General features: G+C 41.9%; 1 protein-coding gene across 1 annotated transcript in view; it reads left to right on the forward strand.

The window, feature by feature from the left end:
• The first annotated feature begins 4,212 nt into the window (after positions 1-4,212).
• Positions 4,213-26,560, forward strand: part of LOC134352359 (bcl-2 homologous antagonist/killer-like) — a 35,286-nt gene continuing 12,938 nt past the window's right edge. The window contains exons 1-3 of the mRNA XM_063059666.1: positions 4,213-4,350; positions 4,442-4,472; positions 7,609-7,696. Of these exons, the coding sequence (XP_062915736.1) occupies positions 7,621-7,696 (76 nt within the window). The 5' untranslated portion in view covers positions 4,213-4,350; positions 4,442-4,472; positions 7,609-7,620. The remainder of the gene's footprint in view (positions 4,351-4,441; positions 4,473-7,608; positions 7,697-26,560) is intronic.

Below are 26,560 nucleotides of genomic sequence, written 5' to 3' on the forward strand. Positions count from 1 at the left end.
ATCAGCACATTCCATATTGGCCTCAATGGCCTCTTAGCCATTTTACAATACCAATACCAAAACCACAGCGGAGGCAAATCATCTTCAATCCCAAAGGACTACCAAAGAAGAAGAACTGAAAGAAAGAACTTAAAAGTTTTGGAAGTCACTTGAGACAGCAAAATATTGATAAGGAATACAGTGATTTCAATGGTTTCAGTGGATGGTGATATCTAGCATATGACTGGAAACTGGTGGATTAATATAAATCATATGCTCCTATGAAGGACAGATGCGAATATTGATATTTCAGTATACTACAAAATTTTAACATATGCATTTTCTTCAGACTTTTCTAATTTGTTGTTGTTTCTTATGGCTTGTTTTTTTATTTAAGGAGACAGTTTGTTACAGTCCATGTGAAAGGGAAGATTTTTTTTCTTAAGAATGAACAATTGACAGAGATGTCAGTCTTTTTGGTTTCAGTCAAAAATCTTCATGCTTCCTTTAGCATGATTGTTTCAGATTCCATTCATTCACTTTTGATGTTAAAATATTTCACTTCATTCCTTCTTGATTTATGAAAGTGTTCTTTCATTCTAAAAGGATGTACAAATTTAGCTTTTGATCAAAGTATGATCTCACTGTTCTTCAATGCTATCAGTGAAGCCACAAATCAATATGCTGACATGTTCTATTATTCAATTGCCCACAAATATTTTTAGTAGACAAGGTGTGGTCTGGATTAAAGTAAAGCAAATTAAACAATAAAACACAGCTTAGCCAGTACAGCAAAACCTTTATGACAAGTGAGATTTTCACATCTGACCAAATCATTTAAACAGTGCATGAGCTGGTGGATAGTTTGGGAAGTAATGCAATCTTTCCACTGTTTTGTGGGATTTCTTTGTCCTTCCAGTGAAAATACTAAAGTCTATCAGTGCCATCCCTACAGTTCTTGCTCATATGATCCCTCTTTTGCTAGTAATTCCCACAAGTCAGTAAATTTGTTACATTGTTTCAACAAGGCTCTAGAAACACCATAGTAGCATTTCCTCTGATCCTTTGGCATACAGTTGGCATGATATCACTTGGAGTGGTGTTGAATGCCTACTTCAGGAGTTTGCTGCTGTTCAGACCATCAGAGTCAGTTGGTGTAATTAGCAACCTGATGTTGGAAACATGGGGCTGGAGAAAATTATGACGTTGGGATCACTTATCCCACCAATGGATTTGGAAGATTTTGCAAAAGCAGAGCTGTTGCTTCGAGGAGCCTGCTGCGTGTCTCCGAACTAGAAATGTGGTTTGGCATCACTGCTTGGTAGACCACAAATTTTATGCCAGGTTTGAAGTCCTGCTCTTCAAATACACTTTGCCCCAGTTGTTCCATAGCAGTGGAGGCGATGATAGGTTTTGCCATGAAGTGGTCTTTCACTAAGTTTCTCTTGAGATGTGGAGAGTTGTTCACACTTTCCTGGGTTTTGTTGTAGTCCCTTACTGTCAGTGGATAGTTCAAGTTGAATCGTCATTCAACTGTACTATGAATACAGCCAAACAAAGCCGTGTTACTCTGGGGCCAAGGTGCAAAACACAGTACCAACAGTCATACACAGCACAAGGACATATAGCACATATAATTATGATAGCAGTAAAATACAGTCACACAATATAGTCTTTCACACAAAAGATATATACAGTCTGAGTCCATGAATGTTGCAGCAGTCCGTAGTTGAGTGCAATACAGATTGTTTCTGCTGAGTGAGTACTGGGGGCAGCACCGACTCCAGCATGAACATTACACCATACTGCCTCCAGAACTCCGGAGGAGTCCTGACTCGACGCTTCTCCCTGGGCGGCTGCAAACTGGCAAACTGCAAACTAGCCCTTGAGGTCTAGTCCTTGCTGATGGGGTAGACTTGCAGTACTTGATTTCCAGAAGGGTTTTATGATCGCAATAAGTACTTTTTAAAAAGACAATGCCTTTGGTTGACTCCCATAGAAGCCGCTGTGTTCGCGTGCGGCAGTCTTACTGGAACTAAGTTGTTGTACAGCAATAGGTTGGTAAAAGACAATTATTTTTCACATGTTGAATATAAGGGCTATCCTCTACTTGCTGGAGAAGGAAAACTCTGATTTTAAACCTCTGCTGCCTTGCAGCCGTACCCACCCATGGGAAAGGCTTCGGGAGTAAACCCCGAGGAAGAAATCCGGAGCCAAGGTCCCAAAGGCAGTTTGATGTTGTTTACAGCTTCACTCTGGCAAACCTCTGCGATGACATTGTATTGGCGCTTGCCCTTCCCTTGGACTACATCAGTGGCATGGAGAGGGGGCGCCCACTGCCTGGGCAACAGCTGGTTCTTCAAATCTTCCCACTCAGGCTTGCACCCTGGAGAGGAGACGGTCCACCAGAAGCGCAAACCCGTGATCCCCTGGGATCGACAGCTCCCTACCACCTCTACTTGTTCCACTGACTGAATCATTGATGATGGAGCTCAGCCTTCGAACACATATCTATGTAAGTCTCATGAGGAAACAACAGTTTAACCTTGGAGGTTCTGGAGCAGAGGATATAAACAGTTTCCATTTTGGCCTGCATATTGTATTTGTTCCATTCCAGTGGGAACCTTCTTGGACGTGAGCAGTAAAATTGCAATGAAAATGATTGAACAAAGTGTGAGTGTAATGTGATTTGTTCTTTTATTGACATGTTGGTTAGGACAATAGTTACATGCCATCATGAAGCAAAATATAAGACGGAGATTAATTTCTTGGGGAGTCAGAAATGAAGCCAAATCTTGACAAACCCTCTCAAGTGACAGAATTACTGCCTTTAAAAGCCAAAAATTGTTTCTGCTGTTGTCCATGTACTTCTCTTGGACTTGCTGTGCAGTAAAGATCACATTCCCTGTGCCTCTAAGTAGGCACAATGTATGTGATCTTTACTGTACGGCATGATGGTGAAGAGGCAGAAGCTTTTTCTAGAATGTTGAGTGTGTCTTCAGGGTCCTGTACCTCCTACCTGATGAGAGCAATGAGAAGAGGGTACATCATGGGTGGGGGTTCCTTGGCATGCCCTCCTCTCTCCAGACATGAAAAATGTTGTGGTGGATTTGTATCTCAAGTTCTAGAGTTTCAGTAGAAATACCATTGGCTCCCAAGCCCACGTTTCCTATATAATCCTTTTACCTGCTATGCCTCTGAACATGAGAAACAAAAAGGCAGAACACATAACTCAGTCAGTCAAACAGTATCTGTGGAGGCAAGAGATGCAAGTTGATGTTTCAGAGATGAGGGCAGAGAAGGGGGAGTGACTGTATGTAAGGGAGGCGGTGGGTTAGTGATTGGTAGGTGATAAGTGGAACCAGATGGGCAGAGGTGATGGACAGATGAAACCATATGACAGGGTGGAGAAGTGACAGATGCACAAATAGAGAAGAAAATTTGGCGCACAAATGGGTGTGTATGGAAGGAGAACACCAGGGAGTATGGATAAACTGAAAATAGAAATTTCAGTGTTCTTACCAATGGGTTGTAAGCTACCCAAACATAATATGAGATGTTGCTGTTTCAGTTTGAGTTCGGCCTTTCCTGTAACCAAGAAGGCAGAGGGCAGACATGTCAGAATTTAATTGGAGAGTTAAAATGACATGAAACCAAAATCTCGAGATGGTTATTGAGAACACAGGGCTTAGTGCTCCAAAAAGAAAAGTTGTCCAGGCCCCAGGAGGCTTCACCAGCACAGAGGAAGTGACAATATGAGCACTGAATGCAGTGGACTGGGTTGGAAGCGAGGCAGTGAAGCTCTGTCTCACTCAGGAGGACTGGTTAGGTTCCTGGATGGTGATGAGGAGGGAGGTGAAGAAACAGAGCACCACTGCGACACCCCTCTCATTTTATTACCTCTCCTGTGCAGAATCAGGACACTAGATTGTGGTCCTTCCCCACAGAGCCGTAGCACTAGCGACACCAAACTATGTGCCAGTCCTTACGTGCTGGAAGACCAACAAGTTTGGGGAAGCCCAAAAGGCGTACTTCACCCACTTGATGACCTTGGCACTTGGTGTCTGTCTGGGCATGTGTCTCTGGAGACCTTTCATTAGGGTGGGAAGGAAGATGCAGTTGGGGTTACTTCAGTCCGAGTCCCCATCTCAGACTTCATCAGAGGGCGTGGAAACGCGTCGGAGAGTATACTGAAAGCCTGGCGTTTGGACGGGAGCATTGCGGCCGGCAGGCCGGTAACCAGTGAGCGCCGTGGGGCTGGTTTCCACGGCTCCTCCCTCTGAAGCCAGGAGGTGACGTCGCTGTTTGCTCAGGTGCATTGGGTCGAGTCGAGGGGAGATCGCGGAGCGAGTGGGTTGGAGTGACGCTGCTGTGAGTATCGTCTGCTTTCTGCTCACAAGTCAAGATCAAGTCTCTCCCGATCACTGTCTAACCTGTTGCTTTGCATTTTTTCCCCCTGCAGGGCGGCCGTCGCTATCCCGACTGCAGAAGGGGTAAGAGGCACGTTTTTGGAGGTGATCCGGGCGGGGGAAGAGAATGGCGGGGTGGGTCCACTCGGACTACAAAGAGCGGGCACTGCCCGGCCATTTCTGGAGGGTGGGCTGGAGGGGCGACTGGGTCAGGACTTTTCATAGCTCTTTCGCATCTTCAGTCGGCGCCGCGCCAGCCCCACCAAGCAGGGATCTAGTAGTGACCCCTGAGCCCGTTCCAACAGAAAGTCACTGATGTGAATGAGCTGAGATTAACAGCTCACCCGGCCAGTGCTGATAAGAGCTCCTGCGGTGTCATTCCACTCCAGACAGGCCTCATGGTGATGTGATGCCTCCTTCCTATCCAATCAAGATGGGGATCCGATAATATGAGCCCACTCATTCTCGGGAGGGATTCTGTGATGCGATTTCCCCTTCTCTTCACCCTTCTCACAGTGATCCAGAAATAATTATATCTAGCCCATACCCTATTGTTGGTGTTTGGTTGCCAATAATGCGTTGCAGTGGGCGGAGCTTGTTGGAGACAGAGCTGTAAACAAGATACCTGTAAGCCAGGTGTTCCCATTCTGGGGTCTACAGCGTGGTAGGGGTCCGTGGCATAAAAAAAAAGGTTGGGGAAGTCCTACTGTAAAGAGCTTGTTGAAATTGCAGTTGGTACTAGTAGAAGGTGTGCCCAGACACAGCCTGATTACAGGTTTCCAGGCTGATCATTGGCATTCAGACCCAAATTAGCCCCCGTTACTGAGAGCAGACCAACATTGTTTAGGCCACAACCACCATTAGCATGATTAGATTAGATTCAACTTTATTGTCATTGTGCTGAGTACAGATACAAAGCCAATGAAATGTAGTTAGCATCTAACCGGAAATGTAAAGAATAGTGTTATTTACAAAATAACTGCGAATAAAAAGTAAGTGCTACAGCACACAAATATAAAAGTACTGAGACAGTACAATATGGATGCAATACTGCTTAGCGCTGTGATGTGAGGTTCAGCAGGGTCACAGCCTCAGGGAAGAAGCTCTTCCTGTGCCTGCTGGTGTGGGAGCAGAGGCCCCTGTACTGCCTACCGGATGGGAGGAGAGTAAAAAGTTCATGGTTAGGGTGAGATGCATCCTTGATAATGCTTTTCACCCTGCCCAGGCAGCGTTTGTGGTAGATGTGGCAATTGCGTGCCAATAATCCACTGGGCAGTTTTCACCACACGCTGGAGTGCTTTGCGGTCCGATACAGGACAATTGCCATACCACACTAGATGCAGTTGGTGAGTATGCTCTCAGTGGTACAGCAGTAAAAGTCTGTCAGTATCCTGGGAAATTGCCTTGTACTAAAGATCTTTAGATGTTCACCCTGCAGCCTCTGCGAGTTTTATAGGGGACTGGAATCCCAGGTTAATGTCTTCTGAAACAGACACATTTCCTTTGAATTACAGGGAGGCACGTAAGTTCAGGGTCTGCATTCAAGCTCTTGGCATTCAATGTTTTGATTCCATGGAAGATCTGTTAAATATTCTTTAATTAAAATGTGATTAGTTGTCAGCCTCGATATAACCTCTGTGTTCTACTGGAAGATAATTTGTTGATCTTTTGATTATGCAAATAAAGTCACACAATCAAATGGAATGCAGGTGGTAGCTAAGGGTTTTTGTAGGAACAGATTAATTGAAGTATGATAGTGATCTGTTGATAAAAAGAGCAGAACAATTTTATCAATTTTGCTTCTAACTTGCCCACCCTGCTCTTAAATCCACCTGATCCACTTCTGACACCTCCCTCTCCTTTCTTGATCTCTCTGGAGACAAACTGTCAATGGACATCTTTGATAACCGACTGATTCTCAAGTATACCCTTCCCACACTATCTCCTTTTCTCAGTTTCTTCACCTCTGCCGCATCTGCTCCCAGGATGTTACTTGCCATTCCAAGATATCTGAGATGGCCTCCTTCTTTAAAGAATGGCCCTCCCTCTATAATGGCTGCCACCCTCACTTGCTTCTCCTCCATTTCCCGTGTATCCATGCTCACCCCTTCTTCTTGCTGCTGTAACAGTGATGGAGTCCCTCTTGTCCTTACCTACCACCCCATCAGCCTCCACATCCAACACCATATCTCCACTAACATTTCTTGACCTCCACCCCCCCCCGGCTTTCTGCAGCGATTGTTCTCCCCCCCCCCCCGCGATTCCCTCCCCACTAATCTCCCTCCAGGCACTCGTCCATGCAAGAACCGTAAGTGCTACACTTGCCCGTACGGCTCTTCCCTCACCTCCGTTCAGGGCACCAGACAGTCCTTCTGGGTGAGGCAGCATTTCACCGGTGAATCTGCAGGGGTTGCCTTTTGTGTCCAGTGTTTCCGAAGCGGCCTCCTCCACGTTGGTGAGATCTGTCGTAAATTGGGGGAACCACTTTATCGGGTACCCCTGTGCCATCTGCCACATGCAGGACTTCTCGGTGGCCAAACATTTTAATCCTGATTCGCATTCCTGTTCCAGCGTGTTGATCCATGGCCTCCTTGTGCCGAGGTGAAGCCACGTTCAGGGTAGCGGAGCAACACCTCCATTTGGGTACCCTCCAGTCTGATGGCATGAATATTGATATCTCCTTCCAGTGTGCCAATTCCCCCTCGCCCTTCCTCCAACCCCCACTCTGAAATTTCACTTCTCACCTGCCTATCCCTTCCCCCTGGGTGCCCTCCTCCTTCCCTTCCTCCCACTGTCCACTCCTCTCCTATCAAATTCTTTCTTCTCCAGCCCTTGACCTTTCCCACCCACCTGGCTTCAGCTACTCCCTTCCGGCTAGCCTGCTTCCCCTCCCTCACCACCTCATTCTGGCATCTTCCCCCTTTCTTCTCAGTCCCGATGAGGGGCCTCGGCCCAAAACACCGACTGTTTACTCTTTCCAATAGATGCTGCCTGACTTGCTGTGTTCCACCAGCATTTTGTGTGTGTTGCTCAGCATGTAGTTAGTTTTAGAGTTGTTTTAATTACAGTAGGTAATTTTATAGAAATTAGGATAAACAAAAACAATTGTCATTGCAAAAACACTGAACCTTATGTCAGTTTTTTAAAAAGAGCACATTAAAACATACTTTTTACTAAATGGCTATCTTCTCTGAATTGTTGGGTTTCAACCTTTTTACAGAACTGCAACATCATGGCATCTGGAAGGAATAGTGAGCCATGCAGGTCATGTTCATCATATGAAAAAAAGACCAATGAGATTGATACAGGTTTGTTTCTATTCAACGTAAGTAGATAGCTGGCAGGCACCTGAAGTTGACTTTTTGATGTGTCTAAAGTAATTAAAATATCAGACTGTGATCCATCAAGGACTTCCATTACCAGAGTTTCAGGTCCATCAGCAGTGGGAATGGGTACTGCTTTGCATGACTGTAGATGCTGGATATATGAAATAAAACTCAAGACGTTCAAGCAGCATTTGTGGAGAGAGAAACAGTTAATGTTTCAGTAATTTGCTTGCAATTCTTCCAATCTCGTGCCGTACGCAGTGCTCTTAATGCAGTCTCCTCTTGTACCGAGGAAACAAAATGCAATCTTAGTGACTGCTTTAAAGAAAATCTCTGTTCAGTCCACAAAAGTTACTGGGAAATGCCTGTCACTTTAATTCTCCATTACATACATTGTAACCAGTCTATCTGTGGCCTCACATACGTAAACTTGAAAAACAGTACTTCACCTCCTGTCTGGGCACATTGAAGCCTTCAAGACTCAATATTGAATAGAACCATTTCAGATAATTCAGGTTTGTGTCAGAATTACTTATTTCTGCTACAAGAAATCCATTTGTAACATTAACCTAGCATGCCATTGCATGACCTGCATTTCACAGCTGTGCGTGTCTCTTTGTCTTCTGTCTCTTGTTTCACTCATTAATTGATTTGGACCATAAGCTGTAGGAACAGAATTAGGCCATTTGGCCCATCAAGTCTGCTCCACCATTCCATCATGGCTGATTTATGATCCCTCTCAACCCCATTCTCCTGCCTTCTCCCCGTAATCTTTGACTCCCTGACTAATCAAGAACCTATCAATCTTTGCCTTAAATATGACCTGGCCTCCACACCCTTCTGTGGCGATGAATTCCACAGATTCACCAGTGCTCTGGTTAAAGAAATTCTTCTATTCTGAGCCTCTGCCCTCTGGTCTGCCACTCCATCTAGACCTTTCAATATTCAATCAGTTTCAGTGATCCCTCTCATTCTTCTAAGCTTCAGTGATTATGGGCCCAGAGCCTACTATGTTAACACTTTCATTCCTGGAAACATTCACGTGAACCTCCTCTGGTCCCTCTGTCTAATGCCAGCTAGGTAAGGGGCATAAAATACTCACGGTACTCCAAGTGTGGTCTGATCAAGGTGTTTCAAAGCCTCCACATTACACCCTTGCTTTTACGTGCTAGTCCTCTCAAAATGAATGTTAACATTGCACTTGACTTCCTTACCACCGACTCAATCTGCAAGATAACTTTTAGAGAATCCTGCACGAGGACTCTCAAGTTCCTTTTTGCACCTCTGATTTTTGACTTTTTTCCCCATTTAGAAAATAGTCTACACCTTTATTCCTTCTATGAATGTGCATGACCATGCACTTTCCTACATCATATTCCATCTGCCACTTCTTTTCCCATTCTAATCTGTCTTAAGTCTTGCAGTCCCTGCTTCCTTAATACTAAATGCCCCTCCACTTATCGTCACATCATCTGCAAACGTGACCACAAAGCCATCAATTCCATTATCCAAATCACTGACATATAATGTGAAAAGAGGCAGTCCCAACACCAACCCCCGATGAACTCTTCTAGTCATCAGCAGCCAATCAAAAGAGGCCCCCTTTATTCCCACTCTGTGCCTCCTGTCAGTCAGCCAATTTTCAGAATCAGGTTTGTTATCACCGGCATGTGACGTGAAATTTGTTTACTTAGCAGTAGCAGTTCAATGCAATGCATAATATAGAAGGAAAAAATAGATTAGAAATAATAAGTAAATCAATTACAGTATATGTGTATTGAATAGGTTAAAAACAGTGCAAAAATGGAAATACTGTATATTTTAAAAAAGTGAGGTAGTGTCCAAAGCTTCAATGTCCATTTAGGAATCGGATGGCAGAGGGGAAGAAGCTGTTCCTGAATCACTGAGTGTGTGCCTTCAGGCTTCTGTACCTCCTACCTGATGGTAACAGTGAGAAAGGGGCATGTCCTGGGTGCTGGAGGTCCTTAATAATGGACACCGTCTTTCTGAGACACCGCTCCTGAAGATGTCTTCTATCTATGCTAGTACCTTTCCTGTAATAACATGGGCTCTTAGCTTGTTAAGAAGCCTCATTTCTGGCACCAGGTCACAGGCCTTCTGAAAATCCAAATAACCAACATTCACTGATTCTACTTTATCTACCCTGCTTGTTATTTCCTCAAAGAATTCCAATAGATTTGTCAGGCAAGATTTCCCCTAAGGAAACCGTGTTGACTTTGGCCTATTTTATCATGTGCCTCCAGGTATACCAAAACCTCATCCTTAATAATAGACTCCAACATCTTCCCAACCACTGAAGTCAGGCTAATTGGTCTATAATTTCCTTTTTTTCCGTGTTAAAGAGTGGAGCGATGTTTGCAATTTTCCACTCCTCTGGAACCAGTCTAATGATTCTTGAAAGATCATTACTAATGCCTCCACAATTTCTTCAGCTACCTCCTTCAGAACACCGGGGTGTAGTCCATCTGGTCCAGGCAACTTGTCTACCTTCAGAGTTTTCAGCTTCCCAAGCACCTTCTCCATAGTAAAAGCAACTACACTCGCTTCTGCCCCCTGACACTCTTGAATTTCTGGTGCTCTACTAGTGTCTTCAACAGTGAAGATTGACACAGAATACTTACTACTATTTTTTTTTCCCCATTATTACCTCTCCAACATCATTTTCCAACAGTCCAGTATCTGCTCTCACCTCTCTTTATACAGGTATATGAGAAAAAAATATTTATTGTATCCTCTCTGATATTATTGGCTAGCTTAATTTCATATTTCATCTTTTCTCTCCTTATGGTCTTTTATGGTTTCCTTTTGTTGGGCTTTTAAAAGCTTCCCAATCCTCTAACTTCCCACTAAGTTTTGCTATATTATATGCCCTCTCTTTTGCTTTTATGCTGCCTTTGACTTCCCTTGTCAGCCACAGTTGTCTCACCCTCCCTTTAGAATACTTCATCTTCCTTCTGATGTATCTATCCTGCGCAATCTGAATTGTTCCCAGAAACTCCAGCTATTGCTGCTCTGCCATCATCCCTGCTAGTGTCCCCTTCCAATCAACTTTGTCCAAGTCCTCTCTCATGCCTCTGTAATCCTCATCCAGGAGTCCCCAAGAGTTTACTCGACTGAGCTCTGTGAACTGGGGCCCAACCCAACAGAGATATTCCTTTTGTCCTGTCTATCCCCTCCCCACCAATGTTTCCTCTATTTTTTTTACAGTTGCATTGTCCAGTCATTGCCCTAAGCAGGAAATTTTTACATGACCTGGAAAATACGCGGCACTTTATATTAACATTGTATCAAAGAAAGTTTCACCTGCACGGCAACAAAGGCTATGTGCAGGAGCGTTTCAGTTACTACGCGGTCATGCACCTGTGCGGCTTAGAGGGACCAATGCTCCCCATCCTCTCAGCATTTAAAAAATTTTTTTTTTCTCTAGGGTGAATAGTCTGCTCATAAAACATTAATTTTTCTTTTTCTTTACACTTTGCGAATTGACCTGATCAATGTTTCCAACACTTTTTATTGTTTTGTAGCTTTTGTTACATAAGAAATGGTCTTGACCCAAAATATCGACCATCCCCTTTGCCTTCTGAATGGTGCCTCTGAATCCTTTTGCATTTTATTGAAGACATTGGGTTTTATAAAGAGCAGTGTTTACTTTTATATGAACTATGTATTTTTCAGATAGGAATCAAATATTAATCCTCGGACTTGCAAAACCTAGTGCTTGTGTCAGGATTTGGTTAACATTTGTTTTTTTTTATTTGCATTAACTAATGCACTACATTTTAAGCAAAACCTCATCTGTCATGTACTTGTCGTGTACAAGTTCGAATACTTGTGATACACAAACTCAAGCCAAGTTAGACTTCCTTAATGGTCATTTGTGATCTCAGGAGGATTGAAGTGGCCTTAGGGTGCGTTATCAGGAGAATTGACCACTCTTGGGCAGCCAGGATCTCAATTCCCTGCAAGACGTTGATGGTGAATGATGTGGTTTAATGTGCAACTGATATATAAGGAAATACCCAATCAAATTTGCAAGTGATATGACTAGGTTGGCAGTTGCCGTTAGTATGTTTTGCACTTGCAAAGTTTGTTATCACAGACATAACATTGAGGTTAGATGTTATGCAATTAAATTTCTTGGCTGTCATGTGTATGTTGTGTTGAATTTTGCTATTTTCAAAGGAGTTTTATAGTGCCACACCCCTAACTTAAAAGTTGAGTTTAATTTCAGAACAGAAATTAGGCTGAGGCTGTACTGTACAATGGGAACGTTGCTCTGACAGTCTTTAAATGAAATATTGAACTGAGGTAAAAAGAGAAAGGCTGGAAGAACTCAGCTAGTGTGGAAAGAGAAATGAGTTAATCTTCTCTTCCTCAGAAATTGGAGGGGTGAGTAAGGGGAGTGTAGAGTTAATAATTTTCAAAGGATCTCAGGGGGTAGGAGTGAGGTGTAAGACAAAAGCCTAGAGATAGGTTAAGACAGATTGCAATATAAGGAGTCCGAGAACTGACCTGATAGCAAGGCATTGTAAGTAAACTGGGTAAGAAAGGACATAACTATGACATTCAGTTCTGGTTCTGACCCCATGTGTTTCCTGTGGGTGCTCCAGTTTCCTTCCTCGGTCCAAAGATAGTAACTTAATTTGTCATTATAAATTGCCCTGCGATTAGGTTAGGGTTAAATAGGTCGGTTGCAGCTCATTGGGCCGGAAGGGCCTGTTTTTTTTTTTGCTGAATCTCCAAATAAAATAAAAGTATGGGGAACGATGAGCAACTACTTGACCTGAAACTGGAACATTCGGTCTCCGTTTAGTTCCAGAAATTTGCAAAGTGTCTGGATGGAAAGTGAGTCGTCATTGTTCTAGTTTACATTTGATCTCGGTACAGCTGTTGTTGGGCGACAGATGGACAAGTTATGTTGGAGTGGGAATTAATGTGATATGCAGTAGGAAGCAGGGGATCACCCCTGTGGGTTGCGATAGAGGTGCTTCACAAAACGAATAGCCAATCTGCATTTGGTTTGGTTTTTGCTTTTGTTTTGAAGAGACAGCAAAAGCATTAGACTTAGGCTACATCCACACTAGACCGGATAATTTTGAAAATGCCGGTTTCGAGTAAAAGTGACAGGCGTCCACACTACGCGTTTTTCAAAATATCTCTGTCCACACCAAAACGGATATTTGGGCAAATCTACTCCTACTGGGCATGCGCAGACACATCTACAGAAAACAAGCGAAGAGGAAACGGATAATATTTACGTTTCTGCGACGGCGTTGTGCTATTTCCATAGAATAAAACTATAGTACCAACAACAGTGAAAGAAAGTTTTCAACAATGTCTTCGAGGAATACAAACGGAGATTTTCGAAAACACTCCGGTGGCGTTGTGCTATATCCATTGGTCAAAAACTAGAGTACCAACAACAACAGTGAAAGTAAGTTTTCAACAATGTCTTCGAGGAATACAAAGAAAACCTCTGCTGGGAAAATCAGACCGGACTTCTTCATTAGACAGACAATGAAATCGAGCTGTTTCTGTGAGTGACAAACGATTACAAAGTCAGCAGAGCTAATTCCAAACAAGCTATTAACGTAGACGATAAAGTAAACAACACAAGCATGAAGCCGTCCTCTACCCAAGATCAACAAGATCAACAATTACCAAATGTTAAATGGTCAACTCAACATAGACTACCAATCCCAGATCAAACCCAAACCTATTAGGAGCAGAAGAGGGCACTCAACTCAATTTGAAATACTAACTACCAAGTCAGATGTGTACAGCAATTCATTTTCCCCCCGCACAATTAAAGCATGGAATAATCTTAACCCTAACGCAGTCACACAACCAAACCCAATTAAATTTAAGGCAGCTTTTCTTCTTCAAAAATCTCCTTCTTAAGCCCACCCTCCGCCACCTCCAGTTGAAATTCCATGCGGAATATTTTGGAGGATTAAGAACCAAGAACCAAGAGAGTGGAATCTTCTGCCGCCAGACCTGCGCAGTATTCCTGACATTAATATTTTTAAAGATAGGTTCAATCAAATCAATTTAGGGGATCTAGTCTAAAAAGCTCACGTTACAATTTAACTCTCACACCATTCACACTGACTGTGCGTTATAACAGCGGTGGTCAGTCAGCGACAGTGCCGGCTTGGAGGCCCTGGGGTACAGGAGATCGAGGGTACAACCACCGCAGACTGGGAGACCGGAGGGTACGGGCAGAAGAACAGAGGATGCAAACAGAGAAACTGAGGGGACCAGCTTGAAATCCACCTCCAGTTTAAATTTCATGCGGAATATTTTGGAGGATCAAGAACCAAGAGCCAAGAACAGCCATCCGGCAGTGCTTGTGCAGCACCAAGCAGAAGCAGAAAAAGCATTGTTGTTGTGTTGATAACATTTTAAAATCTCTCCGTTTACCCCGTCCACACTACAACGCGAAACAATCGTTTTGAAATTTACACACTCTGGAGAGTGTTTTTGAAAATCTCAGTTTTTGGGGGATGAAAACGCCGTTTCAGTGTGGACAGAAGGTCAAAACAAAGAGAAGAAGCTTCGTTTTCAAAATTATCCGGCGTAGTGTGGATGAAGTGTCAGTATCCCGGCAAACCTTTATCCCACTTGTTTTGGACGGGTGTGAATTGTTAGTTTCTTGCTTAGTACATTAGATTTTCATTCCGTTTAATGAAAAAATCAAATTGACTCAGAAACGGGAAATGTCTTAATCTTCGCTTTGACATAATGAAAATTAAAGAGTTGCCAGTTGCTTTTCTAAAAGGATGCAGTAATAAATTGGAAAATGCCGCTATTATGGTAGAATTGGAGCTAGCAGCAATTTGAAATCTCTGGATTTACTTGTCCTCGTGACTGTGATGACATTAAAAATATGCACAGTGTCTGAAAAGCATAAACTGATTTTAGTTCAACTGTATGTAATGCTTCCATTGTTTTGTAAATTGGTAAAAACAAAAATAGAAGCACTTGCATTTTGCAAAATGTGAAAGGAAGGTGCTGACTATTGTTGCAAAAGAACTTGTTATCATTGGACTTGGCTGTAATGTTATCATATCTAATTTTATTTTACTAATGCTGTTATGATAGCAGTATGTTCAGTGGCTAGAATCAATATATAACGACAAACTTCTGGGCTGGGGTTGGAGGTGAAAAATTTGTTTAAAATGTCACATGCAGTTTGGCCCTGAAATGTCTGCCGTCTGATTATTTACATAATAAATCAGATAATATAAGATGAAAAAGACTTCAAGTGTGAGCTGGAGTTCAGCACTGTGTAAATTATGAGATTAAGATCTCTGAATGATGCTGATGCCCATCTATCTGGTCATTAATATAATGATTTGTCATTTCTGATTATTTTTATTTCAGGAGCTGCTTCAAAATAGAATTGCATTTACAGGGATATAGTAGTGAGATCCGAAAGTGTTTTGTTCATGTTCATAGGTTCATATTGTTTTGGAGGGATCGGTGGTATCAAGCATGCAATAATTTGATTGCTATATAACTTCCTGCATATTTTATACCCTGATTTATTCTCCTAGTTTTTGTTTTGTTTTGGATGCATGTTAATGGAAAGCCAAGGGTCTAAGCTCTGATTGGCACATACATTAAGTTCTAGCTATAGGTTGCCCTTTGTAATTGGTATGTTTGCAGCATGAAGTTAAATATCAATTAAGACTGTAAATAAAGAACCATTGGGAAACATTGATGGCCATGTGCTAAGTTGCCAGCATTTTCCAGTGGGACTGTCCACGAGTTTGTTCCATCTCGGCATTTTCCTGGAGGTATGTGCCCAGTCTTCGGACAGTAGCGCAGGCTGAATTTGGAGCATAAACTTCCAGCATTTCCCCATTATCTGGCAAAGAAAGCTACCTGAATGTCCTGTATTTAATTACACAGCAAGAGCATTAACTGTGAAAGACAGAGGTAAATTTTGGACAATTTATATATCTTGTAATTTTTTTTTTACTGTTCTTGAGGTACAAATGGCTTAACTTTTATTGGTATTTGAACTTGCTGACTGTTTGAAAATGTTTTTGAGAGACAATAGTGTAGTGTAAGTTAGGGGACGTGGCTTAGATTTTCCAGACAAAGTGAGTTAAGGCTCTGTGTGTAGAACCATTCACACACTCGCAGGCCTGTTGCCATGCGTTGTCTTGCTGGTAAAGACTGAGGCAGTTTCTGTGAGGAAAATCTGAGCCTACACTGCGTATCAAATTATTACAGTTATAATTGTGGTGACCATAACTTAATTATTCTCAACCTTACCAAAATTTGCTGAAGAAGATGGTACCAGCGAATGACGTGACCAAAGGTGACGTCCTTCAGACAGTCCATGAAGCTACTTCTTTTACTGCCTCCTCTTCCTTCAGTTACTATTGGAACCTGTGGCCTACGTATTGATGGTGAGTTTTCAGGCTGATTGAGCAACCTGGTGCTTTGCTGTCTTTGAGGGACTCCAGAGAGGTTTCGAGTAGTGTGCAGTCTGGAGGCTAGGAAGCCTGAAAATGGAGCACAAGCCCATGATTGGCAAGAAGTGGAATCGATCTTGCTGACTGAGGAGTCGAGCAAGATTCAGATCAACGAGGATGAGAGCAGAAGGCGAGTGGGTCTGCCTGTGTTTGAGCTGCCTCTCTCTCCCTCTTGCTTGCTGTTGCCAGAGGAAGTTGCCTGCATGTGACTGGTCTCTCTCTCGCTCTCGTTTATTGCTCCCGGAGGAAGGGTGCTTGCATTTGACAGGTCTTCCTTTCTCTCCCTCTCGCTGGATGGTGCCAGAGCCTTGGGTCCTGAGCAAGGTTTAGTCGTCACGGTTTGTGGTTGGATTCTGCAGTCCATGTTGTATGTGTTTCCGGTATCTAGCTTCTCCTTTTGTTGTGCTATTTTCTGCGATTTTGATCAGAGTGGAGTGGCTCTGCGGCCTCCCGCCAACAAATGACACAGCGCTAAATAGTACTGAACCAAACTGAACATTCCTCGACTGTTCCAATAACTGTGGTTTTGATGTTTTATATTCCGTTGTGTTTTTTTTTGCTGTGTGCGCAACTTGTTCTTTCTCTTTTGCCTGTTGGATGTCCATGGTATTTCTTTGTTTAGCGGCTGTCTGGGAAGAAGAATCTCAGGGTTGTATACTGCATGTATACAGCACTGATCGTAAACATACTTTGAATCTATTGAAATATTCTTCTATCACCTATCCTTTTTAGGAAACTATTGTTTAAGGCATATGACTGTGAGGAATTGGAAATAAATATATAAATAGCTTTTAAAGGAAATTATGTTTAAAAAATAAAGATTTACCGAGCTATGGGTAAAGAGTAGGCAACTTGTTGATAAGTCGTTAACTTTTTTTAAAAAACCTGGCGCAGTTGTTGGCCGATGGAATCTTGTAACTACTTTTAAAGAGATTCCCAGCTGTGGAAAAAGTATGAGGAAACTCTACATCTCTTGCGTGTTTGATATCAGCTGCAATCTGGTAGTCAGGCTCTTTCGTAGCAATAATATTTATGTTATATTATGTGAACAATAGTTGGTGTTCAGCATGCGTACAAATATTGTGCAGGGAGTGATTGAAGAACCAGCAGTCAGCTCCTTTCCATTGGCCTTGTCTTGTTCTATGTGGTTTGAGACAAGCACTGAAAATATACTGAGCGTAAAATCCACAGCTGTCTGGGAGCAAACAAATACTTTGAACCAGGACCTGGCAGTCATTAAACCTTTGACGGTTGGACTTCTCCAGGGGCTGTGTGCATCTGCCTACATTTGCATTGATATTCAAACAAACTCATAAATCGAACTCTCAGCCTTTGTTATACATCTGTTTACATTGTCTGGTTTAGTTATTAACCATAGACTTTCAGCCTACAGGTTTAATAAATATTATTCTGAGGCAGTCATAAATCTTGAATTTTATTATTATTTTTATTTCGCCGTTGAATTTGTGTGCAATACTGCTTTCTCTTTTGTAGCTTCACGCCATTATGCCACTACAGGTAGGAAGTAGGTACAAGCCGCATTCCTGGGCCATTGTCGGTGTTTTTCACAATAAGCCACCATGAGGTCTGGCAATCTGATGATTCAAATTTCTTCTGAGTGTCAATTGCATGAAACCTTTTCTATTTATTATATATACATAATAAGACACCTTTTAGTTAGGCACTTGAGGACAAACTTTAATGTAGAACTTTTCTAGCTTCAGTTGAAGTTGACAGCAACCCATAACAAATGAAATGGAAGGAATTATGATTAGAGATTTTGTTTTAAATAAATAACGTTTTTAATTATAAAAGCATGTCATTATTGATTTTCTAACGTTCAATCTTTATGGACCAAACTGGATTTTGCTTATAAATTTATAAATTTACCTTCCCCACCCTCTGTACTCAACATTTATTTCCTCTGTTTTCATCTGCTTGGCCACAAAGGAACTGTCTTTTCAAACTCTTCAGGCAGGCTCTGGTAAAGTCTGAATTTTATTCACCTGAAGTAGTGCCTGCATCAGTTCCCCTAATGCCTGATCCTGTTAATTTATGAATAAATGTTATGAACATGGTCTAATTAATTTCTAACTTGTTGACTGTAGTGTTATGAACTATAATCAATACTCAAGGCCACAACAGAAGTTTAGCTAATGGAAAATCAAATGGCAGAGCACTGATAAACTTGCAGATTCTAAGGACAGGCTTTTATTCTGAGGAGTGATGGTGTTCCTTTTCCTGAGAGCAGGCTGGGAGCTTTCACTGGACCGCTACCTGGATACAACATGTAAATTTCCTTGTGCCACGACAGGAGCAAAATGAGAGAAATCTTCCCAACAGGTGCAACCATCTCTCCTTATCCCATGGAAATTCCCAAGAACAGTTTCAACACTGTGTTCAAGAACATTGTTACAAACAGGGTCCCCAAGGGTGACCAGGAAAGAGGGAGTAAAGAGAGCAGACTAGATGGGCGAAATGGCCTAATTCTGCTCCTCTATCTTATTGTTATAAGTGGCCTTTAACTCCCTTTGGACTTGCAATATTCCAAAGACTTTTCATTCTGTTGTTGCTTCAAGCATTGGCACTGATGCATGAAGATGACATGATAGAATGGTGTGGTAGTTAAGGTACTGGTCTACCATTCATAACATAGAACATAGAAATCTACAGCACATTACAGGTCCTTTGGCCCACAATGTTGTGCCGACCATGTAATCTACTCTAGAAACTACCTAGAATTTTCCCTGGCACATAGCCCTCTATTCTTCTAAGCTCCATGTACCTATCTAAGAGGCTCTTAAAAGACTCTATTGTATCACTTCCACCACCACTGCCGGCAGAACATTCCACTCACCCCCTACTCTCTGTGTGGATAAGCATACCCCTGACATTCCCTCGCTACCTATTTCCAAGCACCTTAAAGCTATGACCCCTTGTGTTAGCCATTTCAGCCCTGGGGACAAAGCCTCTGGCTATCAACACGATCAGTGCCCTCATCGTCTTATACGCCTCTATCAAGTCATCTTTCATCCTCCGTTGCTCCAAGGTGAAAAGGCCAAGTTCACTCAACCTATTCTCATAAGGTACACCCTCCAATTCAGGCAACATCTTTGTAAGTCACCTCTGCACTCTTGAAAGTATCCACATCCTTCCTGTAGTGAGGTGCCCAGAACTGAACACAGTACTCCAACTGGGGTCTGACCAAGGTTTTATATAATTGTAACGTTACCTCATGGATCTTGAACTCAATCCCATGGTTGATGAACTCAGACTCCTAATTTGGTGCTTTGAGATTGAATCCCAGCATAGCAGCCGAGAAATTTAAATTCAGGCGAATAAATAATCAATAAACTTCAATAAGGTCTTGAGGCTAATCAATTAGCTTCATGACCTTAGCCTCAATTCCTCCTTGTGCAGTTGGATCCTCAATTTTCCTCACTTGCAGATCCCAGTTAGTTCAGATTGGCAACAACATCTCCTTCACAATTTCCTTCAGCACAGGTGCACCAGAAGGTTGTGTGCTTAGCCCCTTGCTCTACTCACTTTTCACTTAAGACTGTAGTTAAGCACAGCTCCAATGCCAATTCAGGTTTGCTGCTGACATGATTGTAATAGGTTAAATTGAAGGAGATGATGAATTGGCATTATAAGAGGGAGATAAAAAATCTGGCTAAGTTGGTGCTACAACAATCTCTTAATCAATGTCAGTAAGACCAAGGAGCTGATTTTTTTTACTTCAGGAGGGAACCAGAGGTCCCTCAGCCAGTTCTCAACGGGAGATCAAAGGTGGAGAGGGTCAGCAACTTTAAATCCCGTGGTGTTATCATTTCAGAGGATCTGTATTGGGCCCAACACTTGTGCAATTATGAAGAAAGCATGGCAGCAACTCTACTTCCTTAGGAGTTTATGAAGATTTGGGATGACAACTAAAACTTTGACAAACTTCTGTAGGTGTGTGATGGAGAGTATATTGATTGGCTGCACCACAGCCTGGTATGGAAACATCAATGCCCTTGAATGGAAAATCCTACAAAAAGTGGTGGTTATGGCCCAGTGCATCATAAGTAAAGCCCTCCCAACCGTTGAGCACATCTACACAGGAGTTGTTGAAGGACAGCAGCATCCATCCTCAGGAACCCCCACCACCCAGGACATGCTCTCTTCTTGCTGCTACCATCAGGAAGAAGGTACAGGTGCCTCAGGACTCTCACCACCAGGTTCAGGAACAGTGTCCTTCAGCCATCAGGTTCTTGAACCAAAGGGGATAACTTCACTTGCCCCACCACTGAACTATTTCCACAACCTATGGACTCACTTTCAAGGGTTCATCTCATGTTCTTGATATTTATTGCTTATTTATTCATTATTACTATTACATCTCTGTTATGGTTATTGGATTTATTGGGTATGCCTGCAAGCAAATTAATTTTATGGTTTTATATGGTGACGTATACTTTGATAATAAATTTATTTTGAGCTTTAAAATAAAATACGGAATTTAAAAATATATGTCATGATGAATGTGAAGCTACTAGAATGGGATTAAAGCCTGTTACATTCATCACTGTTCTTTGGGGAGGAAGTCTTCAGTATGGCCTTTGACTACAGACCTGCCACTGTGTTGAATGTTAAATGCATCCTCAGTTTAAGATCAATTAGAGATCAATGATGACTGTTGGCAGAGCCAGCAGCATTCATATCGGATGAATGAGTAAAATAAATTAAGATAAAAAGATTTAATATATATTTTCTGTGACTCCTCCTTGGATGGGCTAGAGAACTTTTCCTGTTTTCACTTGTGCCTCCCCAAAAAACTGTTGTAACTTGCATGCTATCAAGCCACGACAACTTTTCATTTCTTGCAGAACAAAGTGGCAGATCTGCTGAACCAACAATGGAGATTATCAGTAATAATCCATTCTTTTTTGTTTTCAGCTGATTATTTGGAGATGGGAATTGAGAGTGATCTAGTTGAAAAATGCAAAGCTGAATAGTCTAAGTGGTTCTGACTATGAGGAAATTGCAAGCTGGCTGAGGACAGGTTTTAATTCATCACAAGATTTATTGGTGCAACACTGCTTGGATTAGGAGAGGGTCAGATAACCTGAAACTGAAGGCTACTAACAAAAACGTGCAAGGCAAAACTTCTTGAGAAGTCATATTATCACTGTCTTTTTGACTGCAATCTATATTGGAGATCCTCAGAAGAGCACCAGCTTTTTTACAGTTTCCTGTTATCTGAAACCTGTCTGTTGAGCCCATAATTCCATTCATTTCAGTAGAGAGTTCAAAGTGAATTGATTATCAAAGTACATATATGTCACAATATGCTACCCTGAGATTCATTTTCTTGCAGGCATTCACAGTAGAACAAAGAAGTACAATTGAATCAATGAAAAATTACACACAAAGGCTAACAAGCAACCTCTGTGCAAAATAAGACAGACTATGCAAATACTAAATAAATAAATGATACAGAGAACATGAGTTGTAGAGCCCTTGAAAGCAAGTCCACTGGTTGTGGAATCAGTTTAGAAATGTGCTGAATGAATTCATCCAGACTGGTTCAGAAGCCTGAAGGTTGAAGGGTAATAACTGTTCCTGAACCCAGTGGTGTGAGAGGAATGGCTGTAAGGAAAATTAAACTTCAACTTATTCAGTGTTTCTTTTAGTATTTTAACTATATTTCAATATTTTTATGAACCTTGATTTTAGATTTTACTATTTAACATTTAAATATGATTAATTTTGAATAATGTTTGAATCCTAGAGCAATTCTTAAACATTCAATGTTTTTAACAGTTTTGCTAACCAGTAAATGTAGAGCTCAAAATTGGGTTTCCAATCACTGACATATGATGTGAAATTTGTTGTTTAGCTGCAACAGTGCAGTGAAGTGGAACGTACGGAAACTCCGTAGTGGAGGGGAATAAGCTGTTGTTAAATAGTTGAATGGGGGCCTTGAGGCTCTTGTATCTCCTCCTGGTGGTAGTAGCAAGAAGAGGGCCTGTCCCATGTGCTAAGGGTCTTTAATGATGCACTGTCCCTTGAAGGTGTCCTTGATGGTGGGGAGGTTTGTGCCCCTGATCGAACTGGCTGAGCTGAGCTTACAGTCCTCTGCAGTCCCTTGTGATCTTGCACATTGGAGCAGCCATACCAGGCTGTAATGCAACAAGTCAAAATGCTCTCTGTAGAAATTGGCAAAAGTTGTTGGTGACATATCAAATCTCTTCAAACTCCTGATGAAATGGAGCTGCTAGCATTGCATCAATATGCTGTCAAAGCACCCTTTTGGGGCAGGACTTTATATTTTATGCTGGAAATGCAGGGTCCCATCAATCACAGAATGGTGGGTATGAGTAGTTTTTTGTTTACCATGGGAGGCAGGACGCAAGCATTTTCTATCTGACCACCAGGGAACATTAAAAAAAGTAAGTTACATCTGAGAGCTTTTTACTGCTTGAATTGTTTCCTCATTTAGATTGCCACCTCAGCCACCTTGGTGGAAGAATCCACCAGCGACGGATGCCTCACATCACCTGAAGAATATTCTGGACACCAAAAGACATTGGGAAAGCCCAGTTTTCATGGCATTTATATCCCAGATCTGTATGCCTACAAACCTGATCTTGAATCCATGCCACAGGGTTCTAGAGCTTAATGGGAGCTTACTTCATGGTCCGCAGTAACGACTGTCACTTAGCTAGTGATCACAAAATCCAGGCCCACGTTTGAATGCTTTGGTACTGTGTACATGACTGACAGTTGGTAAAGAAAGCAATCTTTGCTCATTGAAACCTCCGTGTATTAAATCTTTCATTGGAAAATTCATAGCTAAAATATCTTAATCTATTGCAGTATTCACATCAAATTTCATCATCCTGACTTGAGTGGCCCCCGTAACCACGTAGACAGTTTTTAAAAAAATGGCAATCACTTTGTGCTTACTCCAAGAGTTCAAATAAATGGATTTATTGAATGGTTTAGTTATGAAAAAAAGAGTACTGTACACATTTAGCAGGAATTACTTTGGCTGCTTGGAAGTTTTTTTATGGATGAAAGCATAAATTGAACTGAGCAAAATAATACAGGGGTACTGGTGAAAGCTTTGGATTCTGTTTGCTGAGTATTGAAATACTGGTGTGTGGTGTGATCAGATTACATGTAAATGGTAAACATTACATCATTCTCCAACAGCAAAGTGCTACGATCAACCAAACAGATAATTTGCGGTCTCTAATTACAGAATTAAGAAATGACTGTGTGCTATGACCCTTAACATAAAATAGGATTATTGATCTGAGAGCACCACCATTGAGAAAGAACACTAACCAATGTTCTAAAAAAAATAATTTACAATGACAGCAGTCAAAGTAAAATACAACTACTTACTCCATGTGAAATCTGGAATTCCTGATACAAGTGAGAATTGGAAGTGTGATGTTTCCATGTGCCTGCTGCCCTTATTCTCCTTGGTGGTAGAGATTACAAGTTGACAGAATGCTGTAGAAGATAAATGGATGACATTTCGTAGATAACATACACCATGGTGCACAGGTGAGGCAGGATTGGATGGATAGGAGGCTAAGCATGCAAACTGCTTTACCCTGGAGTTGAGTTTCTTGAGAATTGCACTCATTCAGATAATGGTCAATTTCTACCATACTGGACTTCTGGTAAATGGTGGAAATAAATTCTGGTCAATTGAAGTCCCAGGCTGTGAATTGCAGGGGAGTTAATGATTACGAGCCCATCAAAGGGTTTGGGATAGTGATTAGACTTCCTCTTGTCAGATATGGTCTTTGTGAAGCATTTGTATGGTTTGATGTTTCTTTCAGAACACAGTGTCAATAATTTGGACCCTGAAAATGCTGGAGTTTCATAAAATCCTAGTTGGTCTATTAGTGTCTACCAGTAAAGGAAATCTGACGAACATACTTGGTCTGGTCAATGTATGGATCCAGACCTTCAGCATTGCAATTGACTCTTAAATGTCCACTGAGTGGCTCAACAAGACATTATATTATAACTTCTACCTGAGTATGGGCAAGCATCAGCCAGCAATTACCCAAAGACTGAAATTGGACTCAACACAATTGCTCAAAAGCAATTGAAGAGTTCTCCTCAAAACATCTGAAATAGTATCTAAAATTAGAGAGCTGTTCTGCAGAAGAGTTGAGCAACAACCCAGACTTGTTTTGGCCATAGAAAGCAGGACATCCAGTCTACACAACTACACACACTGACGTGCTTGCCTGCTTTCAAAGGTTACCAAAAGATGGAAGGTGTCATTAGCAAGTGGGAGTTATTTGATAACAACTTCTCAACAAAGTACAATTTAGGATTCACCAGGAATACTCAGCCTCTGGTCATTTCAAGTATGGACCAAAGAACTGAAGGATAGATCCAAGCTGAGAGTGCCTGCTGTTGACATTGACATTAATAATATGGCAACAAGGGTCCATGGTAAACTAAGGTCGGGGGATTGAGGAGAAAACACTCCATTGATTGGAGTTGTAACTCACACAAAGATGGCCATGGTTGTTGATGGTTGATCATCGCAAGTCAAGAATATTACTACCGAATTTTCTTAGGGTTGTTCACCTAGGCTACTCCAATAGCTCCTCCTAAAGCTATGACCTCTCCTTCCAAGAAGGACAAGACTAACAGGCAGATGGGAGGGAATACTACAGTTTGTCAATACCTGGACAATGAAGCTGCATACATCATGATACTTTTCACTGACCGCAGTTGAGCATTCAACACCATCATCTCCTCAAAACTCATCACTGAGCTTCAAGACCAGGGCCTTGATACCTCCCTGTGCAGCTGGATCCCCGATTTCCTCATTGGCAGACCCCAGTTAGTACAAATTGTCAACATCTCCACACTCGCCATCAGCAGTGGTGCGCCACAAGGCTGTGGGCTTGTGCCCCAGCTTTACTCACTTTATACCCATGATGGTGTGGCTACGTAAAAGCCCCAAAGCCATATTGAAGTTTGCTGACGCCACCGCTGTCATAGGCTGAACCAAAGGTGGTGACAGATCAGCATATAGGAGGGAGACTGAAAATCTGACTAAATGGTGCCACAACAACAACCTCTCACCCAATGTCAGCAAAACTAAAGAGCTGATTATCCCCTACATGAGGAAGAAACCAGTCCTCATTAGGGGATTGGAGGTAGCTTTAAATCCCTTGGTATTTTCATATCAGAGGGGATCTGTTCGAGGAGCAGCATGTAAGTGCCATGACAACGAAGACATGCCAGCACCTCTACTTTCTTACGTTGTGTTGATTCAGCATGATACTAAAAACTTTGATGAGCTTCGATATGCACAGTTCGAGTGCCCTAACTGGTATGGAAACACCAAAGCCCAGGAATGGAAAAGACTACAGGAAGTGTTAGATACAGCCTAGTCTATCAAAGGCAAAGCCCTCCCCACCAATGAGCACATTTACATAGAGTGCTGCCAAGATAGCAGCATCCGTCATCAAGTCCCTCACCATGCAGGCCATGCTCGCTTCTCGCTACTACCATCAGGCAGAAAGTACAGAAGCCTGCGGTCCCACACTACCAGGTTCAGGAACATAAGGTTATTACCCTACAAGATACCAGGCTCCTGAATCACCATCGATAACTTCACTTACAAAGAACAACGACCTACAGACTCGCTCTCAAGGATGCTTTACAACTCATGGTATCAGTATTCATTTTTACTTGCACAGTTTGTCTTCTTTTGCACATTGTTCTTTTGTCAGTCTTAGTTTATGTGTAGTCTTTTGTAAATTCTGTTATATTTCAAGTAAACTGTTCTTGGGCTTCCAGCCAGGTACAGGTATCGGTTGTATCTGATACTTCGAAGACAAATTCTGCCATCTTCTTCAGGGATGAGAAGTCCGAGAAGAGTTTATTCGAAATATATGCTGGGAAAGCACTAGATCCTTTTTCAATTGTATTTCTTTACTTTTTCCTGTAAATGCATTCAAGAAAATGAATCTCAAGGTAGTATATGGTAACATATGTATTTTGATAATACATTTACTTTGACATTTTCAGGTTCTTCGGAGTCCCTTCACTAGAAGGACTGCTGTAATTCAAAAAGGCAGATCACTGCCACCAATTAGCAGTTTGCACAGTAAATGTTGAAGTTGTTGGTGATTATTCTGAAAAATGGTTATACTAAAAATTCCCATGTTTGAATAATGTCTAGGACTTATTGCTTTTGGGCACATGTTGCTTCATCACCTGATGAGCTCTAAATACAATTAATCGTTGTATTATGATCTGATCCTATGATCTTTGATTTAGTTATTGAAGATGTTTGGGCCTA

Source organism: Mobula hypostoma, chromosome 9, assembly GCF_963921235.1.
Source record: "Mobula hypostoma chromosome 9, sMobHyp1.1, whole genome shotgun sequence".
NCBI classification, from domain to species: domain Eukaryota; kingdom Metazoa; phylum Chordata; class Chondrichthyes; order Myliobatiformes; family Myliobatidae; genus Mobula; species Mobula hypostoma.